Genomic DNA, 10,082 nt, shown 5'->3' with positions numbered 1-10,082 from the left:
TCCTGCTGCCTCATTTTTGAATCTCCAGGTCCTGGCACTCTGCAGGTACTCAAAATTACTCAAAAGCCCTTTCTATTCACAATTTCTCAAGGGGTCATTTTATATAAGTTGAATGAATGTAGTTCTTCATGTGATATTCAATAAATTATCCTATGAACTCATCTGATTCCCACTTTTTGTAAACCAAGGAAGTTAATCTGCCAGAACAAATAACTAGGTTACAATCTTAGTTCCTCTTTCTGACACTATTTTTTTAAGTTATATTTCTTTCATTAAAATGTCCTTATGCACTTAATAAGTAAAATTAAATCCCAAGAATATCAACAAAACATGATTCTTAATGGCATAAAATCAAAAATCAATACTTCTGATCAAATGTATTAGGTAAAAATAAACAAAATGTTTGTGCTTGGATAGCAATGGTAAACCTTTAATGAATCTATGAAGCTGAACTGCCATGCCCTCAAGTATTGCCAGGAATAAAATTCTATACATCGAATGCAAGAAGATAGCTATTCAGAGGGACATATTTTTGAACTTGTTTTGCCCCAATTTCTGCTACATAGATTGCTCCAGTCTTTCTGTCAACTTCTAAGAGATGCGGCAAAACTTGATCTGGTAGTTGGATTGTGCTGATCACAGAGCAGTCACCAATGCTTCCCACCGGGGGTGCTGCCAGAAAGGACAGCCTGCTGAGATTCAGCTGGGCCACAATCAAGTACTTCCCATCTGGAGTAAATCTAAGGAGAAAGACATTTTACATAAATTTATACAGAAGAAAGATAAATGCTTACTTTTGTAAATATTTTTATTCCCCTACAATACTGAACAATAGGCAGCTACTCCCAGAAATATTCTTTTAAGAAGAATTTTAATTTGGTCTAATTCTGTTGAGGGGGAAAACATCTAAAATAGTACTTGTGGCCCAAAATTAGCTTAAATTAAGAAAAACGATAGCCGCAAACAAATAGAAACAAATAGAGAATTGGCATTAGGCTGGGTCCAATACTATAGACTTAAATTTTGATTTTCCTTCTTTGCTTAGAAATTTGCCAAAGGCTCACACTCTTACATTGCTGGGGACTGCAAACTGGTGCAACCAATCTGGAAAGCAGTATGGAGATTCCTTAGAAAACCACCATTTGACCCAGCTATCCCACTCCTCAGTCTCTATCCAAAGGTCTTAAAAAACAACATACTACAGTGATGCAGCCACATCAATGTTTATAGCAGCCCAATTCACAATAGCTAAACTGTGGAACCAGCTTAGATGCCCTTCAATAGATAAATGGGTAAAGAAACTGTGGTATATATACACAACAGAATATTACTCAGCATTAAAAGAGAATAAAATCATGGTATTTGCAAGTAAATGGATGGAGTTGGAGATTATCATGCTAAGTGAAGTAAGCCAATCCCCCCAAAACCAAAGGCCAAATGTTTTCTCTGAGAAGTGGATGCTGATTCATAAAGGGGCTGGGAGAGGTTAATCTTAAACATGAAAAAGAGCCTCATGGGCGAACTCTGATTTCTAATAGTTCCACTCTGAGGGACAGAAACCTTTAACCAAAAAATTTCAGTCTGNTAAAGGGGGTGGGGGTGGGTGGGAGGGAGATGGGATGATGGAGAAACTTTGAATAGGGCAAAGGGGAGGGTGAGGAAGGGAGGGGGAATGAGGGTAGGAAAGATGGTGGAATGAGATGGACATCATTACCCTAGGTACATATATGATGACAAGAATGGTGTGGCTCTAATTCGTGTACAACCAGAGACATGAAACATTGTGCTCCATTTGTGTACTATGAATCAAAATTTTGCTTCCATGCATAACTAATTAGAACAAATAAATTTAAAAAAAGAGAAATTTGCCAAAGGCTGTAGGAGATGTCTAACACATGTTTATTATCTTTGATACTGAAATTCCACAGAGCACTGGAAATTTAACTGTTTTCACTTTATCTGGGATTTAAAAATCCCAGACATCAAATATTTCTGTATACTTTTCTGTCCATTTTCCCCTGCTTAAAGTTAACAATATTATAAACTTTAGCTAGTTTCAGAGGAAATTAATCATATAAATCAGTTAAAACAAGCATTTTAAAATAAAAAGAAATAGTTACCTAACTGAAGATGGTCCCTCTTCTGTGAAACAATTATTCCATTCTCCTAACCACTCTCCAGTTTCCTTATCAAATACTTGGATTCTTTTATTTCCTCGGTCAGCAACCCATACCTGAAAAACCGAAAACACTCGAAATGTAAAAAAGATCCACGATACAATAAAAAAGAATAATAAATGTTTATTTTCATCCATTTCCAACACATTATCTCTTAGTACTTACAGTTACTAAGGAGTATCAACCCCATTTTCAGATAAGGGAAGAAAGGTTAAAATCATTGTCTATAAAGCTCTTACAAGCAAGAAAGCCACAGTCTATGGCCAAGTGTCTTAATCCACAGGCTGTAATGGTCTGTCTACTTAACCAAACATGAAAGTAACTAAAAACTGGACACAATGCTGAGGATTGATGTACTGAAAAGACAACATTCATTCAATCCTTGAACAAGCATCTACCTTCATTGAGCACTGCTGGTCTGCCAGTTCCTAGACACAAGTAAGTAAAAGCAGCCTTGCCCCTCAGCAGTTCAGTATAGTGGGGAATGAGGCATTTACTCATTCATATTGCAATATCATTAAAACTGCTGTTATTACTAAGGGTTGTCCAAAGTGAACTATTTAAAGGAGGGTGGGATGTTAGTAACACATAAACTATTATAATAATATGCTTAATTTAGGTTTGTTATAGGTAATGAGTTATTAAGGAATTCCTGGTAGAAAATAGGAAGTTAGATTCATTCTAAATGACATTTCATGTGTGTGTGCAATTTACATCATGCATAAAGTATAAGAATTTTGATGATATGTGCCTAGGGGCTGTAGAGATGTATGAAGAATGAACAGGAGGGGAGAGCTAACTTTGCTGATCTTTGCCCCGAACCCTGCACTTCAGGTCCATTGGTTTCTTGCGTTTATGGATTTAGGGACTTTTTCTGCAGTGATATTCTGATTTTATCTTCATCAACATGTGAATTTTGATAGCCACTGACTTCATTTTCAAGCAGAAACACGATGCAAGGTGATTTCTCAAGGCATTTTCCTGATCTGTGATTCTTTACTATGGACAGGTCTGTTCAAGGATTTTGGGATCACTCTCTTAGACAAATGACCAAGGTGTAAATAAAGTTAACACTCTGGGATTGACTGACACTTTATATTGTTAGCAACATCTTTCCTTCTTAATACTCAACAAATTTTGATGATAGGAAATCCTGTTTAAGAAATACTAAGTCTGTCAACTCTGGAGTGAATTAACTTATATAAAGTTGTCATGATGATCAAATGAGTTAATCATGTAAAATGCTTAGAATAGCATTGCTGCTGTTATAAAAACACAAGTGTGTAGAAATTAACACTCACTTTTTATCACTAAGTACAGAGTACTCCCATTGAATGATCTCCAAGGCCTCCTGGAACATTCCTCACCATTCTTTATTTGCATGGGTCTAGGTCTTGCACGCTTTGAAATTTGGTCTTTTTATTAGTCCACAAAGGGAACAATTAACCAAACTCAGAAGGATAATATATAAAACTAGAATTCTAACATTCTAGTTCTCAATTTATATACAAAGTTCATGTGGTCAGTTAAGTTCTTATGGTTGGCAGATTTAGTGATCAAAACATTCTTCATCAATATGTAAAGTCAAATCATAATTAGACAGGTTTCATTGCACACAGAATCAGAAATGAAAATGGAAGAAATGTCTAATGACATAAAGGCAAACTGAAGCACTGTGAATCAAGAGGAATAGCTGTTAATAAGTCTGTGTGGCTAGTATGTGCAGGCACTAACATACAAAGCAAGAGAGACTCAATATGTGCTTTCACACAGCCTACAATCTATTACAGGAGACAATTAAATGATGATAATATAGCATGACAGTTACTATAATGAGGAAGTACAAGCTACTTACTGTAAGAAAACATGAAGAGAAATACAAAAATATTTGATGGCGATTTGATTGTGGAAAGGTAATCCCAAAGAAGTGATATCTGTTCAGAAGGTGAGTAAAAGCTGAAGGAGGTGGTAGTAGGTAGGGGTGGAAAAGATAAGAACAGACTGAAATTTTTTGGTTAAAGGTTTCTGTCCCTCAGAGTGGAACTAGTAGAAATCAGAGTTCGCCCATGAGGCTCTTTTTCATGTTTAAGATTAACCTCTCCCAGCCCCTTTATGATCAATACATTTTTCTCATGAATTGGAAATAGTTTTCCTCTATTTTCAACATTAGGGCAACATTTTTTTCACCTAACTTTATGTTTGGATCCTTATTTGTTCCTTCTAATCTACTGTGCTCATTTCTAAATACTTGGGGAACCCCTTCAGTACAGGACCCCAACATTTGCATGAGTGTGAGTGCATACCCAGCACCAGAACATGTGCCCAGACATACCTAGTAACACACAGATCCACACGCCCATACACACACACATGCACAGAAACTGTCCCAGACACAAATGACACTGTATTTTTACCCGACCAGATGAATCAAGTGTAACACTGTGAGGTATGTTGAACTTAGCAGGCCCTGTCCCATTTTGTCCATGCAGCCAAAGGATCATGAAATCTATAAATAGTAAATTTATGTGGTCAGTGCAATATATAGAATGTCTTAAGTATTTGTATATTACATTTTGTGATATAAATTGCAAAAAACTAATTATGCCCCCATTCACTTAACTATGCTTTCCTGGCTTTCTATCATCAATTTGCCTAATTTTTACAATGCTTCAAGCAATTAATCTACTTCTTTAATCATTATCTCCATTTGAATTTTTTAATGATTTCAAAATCACCATTAAGGGTTCATATCATTCTCTCTCAAATATGTTCCCTTCCCAACTTTTATTTCATATTATCATTTCACTGAGCTTAAAAATTAACATTATGTTTTTATAGTTTGTCTCCTTTACTATCAATTCTCTAGAGATTAACTGTGGTCCTAATCTCTTTTACTTGTGAATGTAACCGACTTTGGAATTAGGGATGCTGGAGATGCAATTAAGTTGAAATGAGATTATTCTGAATTTAGAGAAGGACTATATCAGGATATATTTCTAGTGAGCTCTATCATTTGGAGATTATGTAGTCATTTTATCATTTAGTAGTAAATTTGTTCAGTAACAGTTAAAGGAAAATAGGGCGTGGTAAATCTAAAAAATCCGATGAAAAAAACCAACCAACCAAATTTAAGAGACAGATTGAATATGGGTATATTAGTTTCCTGTGGCTCCCTTTAAAAATGGCTACAAACAGGTGGCCAACAGAAATGTATTCTCACAGTTTGCAAGAGAAAGGAAGAGGAGATTTGATTGAAACACAAAGCTCCTTTCCTGCTGAGATCTACCACCTGTGGATTTGCAAAATAAAGCCTCCCAGAACTTTTTGCCCGTTCCTCTATTTGCCTCCCATAGAAACCAGTTTAGTTGATGGACTACTTCTTTAGAAAATCTTGTCCTATTCACCAATTTAGTTTCTCCATCTCCTAATTTTTACTCTACATTAAAACAGACTGTGGTATTCCAGGCTCCTAACTCTCCATTCTTAATTGAATAGGATATCCACTTAGCCCTCTCTTTATTTTGTTTTTGTGGGATACCAGGGATTGAACCCAGGGGTGCTTAACCACTGAGCCACATCCATAGCCTGGTTTTTTATTTTCTTTTTGAGATAGGGTCTTACTAAATTGCTGAGGCTGGCTTTGATTCTCCTGCCTCAGCTTCCACTGGGATTAAAGGCATGTGCCACTTCACCCAGCTGTACTTATCTCTTGCACCCATTATACATTCCCATTTCACTTCCAGTTGCTTTTGAAGAAAACCCCTATCCTTGATGAAGAACAAGTAGACCTATAGTAGAATCATTTATTGTTGATAATGCCACCCGTAGTTTTCTAGTTTTCTCCCAGAAATACATTTTAGCTCTTTATAAGCAGCTTTATACCCACCATTATTACAACATTATACAAAATAGCAAACAAATCCAATTTAAAAATGAGATTATTTTAATACCAGAGAAACAAGGCCATGTACCTTGGGACAGTTTGATCAATCTGTTATTCAATCCACCATCTCCATCCACAATGTAAATATCTCCTGTGTCATCTACATAGAGTTCTGCAGGGTTATCAAATTGCAGAGGATTCAAACCAGTGCCTTTTTTCCCGGGTGTACCCAAGACTTGAACAAGATCACCAAAGGTATTGTATTTTTTAACAGTATGGCCATACGATCCTGTAAAGATACACATGAATGTCTCACAAATAAAATTACTGTACAACATTCAGTTTTCAAATAAACTGGGGGCAAAACCCTGATAGAATTAAACAGTAATTCAAGGTTGAATGGCTGAAATAGTTAAATGTTATAATTGATAAGCAATAGCGCTTCTTTATAAATTACAAATTTGTTCATGAATTAAAATCTTAGTTATTCCAACATAAGTGAATTCTAAATTCAAAAAAATAAAAAACACTGGCTCACTACAAAGAATGTTCATAATGTTAACAAACTATGTGTACTATTTTCTTTTATCTTAGGAACCTAAAAAAGATGGAATATAAAAGCAAATCAGAAGGAACTTAAAATGTACAATTTACATGGGAAACTGTTATTTCAATCATAAATGTACAGATTTTAAATTTCAGTAGGCAAGAAAAAGTTCTCTGAAACACAGATTTTTTTTTTTTAAATATTTTATTGTTGTTGATAGACTGTATTTTATTTATTTATATATGATGATGAGAATCGAACCCAGTGCCTCACACATGCCAGGCAAGTGTGCTACTACTGCTGAGCCCCAGCCCCAGCCCCTATAACACAGATTTCTTAAATTACATATTTTCCTTATACAAATTAAAAATTGAACCCACTGATTTTTTTTCCCATGGAAAAAAAAAAAATCTTTCCAAATCACTGGCATCTTATTTTCTCACATACATTGAAATTTGAGTTAACATGATCTGATAAGCAAAAGAAAAAAGCAGAACATTAATTAATAATGTTAAATCATAAAGCAGTTACCAGAAATCAACTTGAAGGCATATAAGAAGGAACTAATGGATTGGTAATCAACAAACTAATTGGATACCCTAAGCTTACCAGAAATAAAGCATATCAGCTTGCATTCCATTTTAAAAAGTGCATTTAGTATAATGCATGTTTTGGATCCTTGAGCCAAAGTTTGCCGCAATAAGAGAACACAGTATTATCAGAGAAAGCAAACCTCAAAATTTCTCAAGAATTGACAAAAAGGATAGAATACTAGTAAATTTTTTTTTAAATGATTGACTTGCAGTCACATTTTCATTAGAGGAAATCTTCTCCTTTGAAAAAGGGGAAATAACAAAAAAACCTGCTTTCCAGATCCATGGGTAGCAAAATAAATTATGGAAATATAAGCTCATCTGCTCTTTTTATTTCTGGGAACAAGTGAAGTCATGTTAAAAAAAAAAATAAGGAATGTTAAAAAAAAAAAAAGAATGACATAAATAGGGGGAAAAAGTAAAAAAAAAAAAAAAAACCTAATATCTAAACTAGCTAGCATGGGAAAACAGGATGTCCCTTAAGTCAAGAACATAACTGGGCCCAGGAACACTAGAAATATTCTATTTATGATCCCGTGCATTCCTGAATTCTTCAGGTAATGACAGGCTATTTCTGGTGTGGTCTTAGCCACCAGTCCAAGTGAACTGCTTTCTCTGAAAAGTTTCTTCATAGCTGCAAATTAAATTATGCTTACTTCGTTTTTCTGCACTGTCTACTGAAAATATTTGAGACAGAAGATTTCAGACATGCTTCAGTCAGCGGAAATTCAAAACCATTAACACCAGTTTCTATAAATCTCTGTACTCTGGGCAACAAAGTAATTAAGACTTCTTAGCACAACCTCTTTTGAAAGAGAACTGGCGCAAGAAAATAAGAGCTAAGGACTCCAGTCATTCCATTTAAGGATCACTGTCTTATTGGGCTTCATTAAAAGGTGTAGTCTTATTTAACTTGAGACGAACCACCAATGATTTAAAGAGGAAAGGACCTTGACAAGTTTAAAAGATCATAATGATTACAGCCTCCTTGCTTAATTTCTTGATTCTGCAGGAGTACAATATAAAGATTTTTAGGAACCAGTGATTTCAATGAATTATAAAAGAAATTTCGATTAGATTTGGCAACTCTGATTTTAAAATGTACAAGCAAGAACATGGGCAAAGATGTGATTTTCCGCAAGGTAATTTAATAGATATTACTACACATACCACTTCCTACATCTGTGATCCAGACGGATTGTTCATGTAGTGCACTGGCTGCAAACATACCATGAGGTGTGTCAACTGTATAATTCCAGTCTCGTAGGAAATATCCATCCTCTGTGAACACTAATACCTTTGGGATGTTATCCCCTCTCTGAAGGTATACAAAAATAATTGCTTAGATGGCATCGGTTTAAGGAATGGTAATCTTTATTTTGTCGGAGAGAAACAAAAATGAAGTTAATTGAGAAATTTAGTAATGTTTAAAAAAACCAATTTCAAAACCACCAATATTAATATATATCACATTTAAAACCAAAATATTTTCTTAAGCCAACTTTAAAAAGTTGCATAGCTCGAATAATATGCGTGTACATGTATACTTAGTGCAGTGAAACAGGAAGTCTGCCGTTTCCTCTGTCATAAAAAAAAAAAAAAAATCCTCATTTTACTTACTTGGGCTACATAAACCAATCCGTTGAGTGAGTCAACTGTAACACAAAAGGTTGTTCCTGTAAAGTAGTCTGAATACTTAGGCCAATCCAAATCCAGCCGGTAAGCAACTTTCTCTGATCTCCAGGAAATTTGAAAAGCAAAGTTCCTTAAAACCTTAAGTCAAATTAGAAGATAAAGATTCAGTGTGCCCTCCAGGTGTTATTTTGTTTGTTTGTTTGTTTGTTTTTTTAAGATTCCAAAGAATGAGGTTATGCATCGAAAGACCAAAACGAACATAATAAAACTCTAGAGCTGGGGAAGAGGCGAAAATAGCATCCACACTCCTTTTTAACATCAAGAGGCGACTGGTTCAGCCTCAAGTGTAGGTTTGGGGGACAAGCTGGTGCAGGAGCCAGGGCCCACCATCTCATCCCAACCGTGCCATTCACAACACTGACAGTCGTTTCCTCACTACTCAACTCACCGGGGAGCCACAAAAACGCGAATGCAAAACCAGACTTGCAAGAAAAAAGCCGGCACCGGCCACGCAGACCCAAAATCTCGCCATGACCAGAGTTACGGGAGGGAAGGGTCCACAGGTGAGGGGTGCCGGACAACCCCCCAAGCCTGAGAGGCTGGTAGCTGCAGAGCGTCAGTCTGGATGCCCCGGCTGAAGACCCTTATATCCTACCCCCTTCCCAGAGGTACAAGGAAACACAAGGCAAAAGAAACTCAAGTCCAGGAAGACCAGTTCCGGGTTTGTAGCGACTTTCCAGGTTCCCGCCCCATGTCAGGTGCCCAGAGGGCCGAACCAGTGACCACCCTTCCCCGCCCTCCGGAAGGTCTCTGCATCTGACTTCTCCCAGCCACCCATATCGCGGCTCCCTTAGATATGCCTTATCCTCTTGTCGTTGATTGCTTTTAATTCAGGTTTAACGATCAAAGCTTCACACCAAACACCTGAGTGATAAGGGAGGAGTCTCACTCAAAAAATGATTCTTAGGCTCCGAGAAAGATTTAAGCTACACCCGATTCCAAAATATCCAGGCATCCGCTGTGGATGCCTACATTCCCACACCAGGACCCTTCACTGGCTTCCAGAAAAGTGAGGCCCTTGCTGGCGGCGCAGAGTTGAGTTTCTTCGGGCGCGACGGGCTGTATTGAAGGTCCCTAGGAGCCGGTGGGGGCTGTAGGGGTAAGCTGGCAGGGCGCCTGGCGCTGTAGGTATTGCGGTCTTCGCGAGCCCCCTTGTGCGAGGCCGTGTCCCCCTTTCCCCGGCTTCT

General features: G+C 37.0%; 1 protein-coding gene across 1 annotated transcript; it reads right to left on the bottom strand.

The window, feature by feature from the left end:
• Window positions 1-414: 414 nt before the first annotated feature.
• Nhlrc3 (NHL repeat containing 3) lies at window positions 415-9,638 on the bottom strand. The gene is made up of 7 exons (XM_015484236.2): window positions 9,284-9,638; window positions 8,821-8,973; window positions 8,371-8,518; window positions 6,149-6,349; window positions 4,592-4,683; window positions 2,121-2,233; window positions 415-740 (listed from the first exon to the last, which is right to left on the bottom strand). Exons 1-7 carry the CDS (start codon window positions 9,365-9,367, stop codon window positions 488-490), a joined length of 1,044 nt encoding a protein of 347 aa, XP_015339722.1. The 5' UTR covers window positions 9,368-9,638; the 3' UTR covers window positions 415-487.
• Window positions 9,639-10,082: the final 444 nt, after the last annotated feature.

Source organism: Marmota marmota, unplaced genomic scaffold (genome assembly GCF_001458135.2).
Source record: "Marmota marmota marmota unplaced genomic scaffold, marMar, whole genome shotgun sequence".
Taxonomy (NCBI): domain Eukaryota; kingdom Metazoa; phylum Chordata; class Mammalia; order Rodentia; family Sciuridae; genus Marmota; species Marmota marmota.
Note: the sequence above shows the minus strand (reverse complement) of the source record. Positions and strands in the feature narration are given on the sequence as shown.

Bases quoted from the DNA above. Each gene is read 5' to 3' on its own strand.
- Nhlrc3 (XM_015484236.2), bottom strand. From the start codon at position 9,367: ATGGCGAGATTTTGGGTCTGCGTGGCCGGTGCCGGCTTTTTTCTTGCA. The intron at 4,684-6,148 runs GTACATGGCCTT...TACTATTTATAG, and splicing joins ATTGATCAAACTGTCCCAAG to ATTTCATGATCCTTTGGCTG. The intron at 741-2,120 runs GTAACTATTTCT...CTTTCTCCTTAG, and splicing joins GAGGGACCATCTTCAGTTAG to ATTTACTCCAGATGGGAAGT.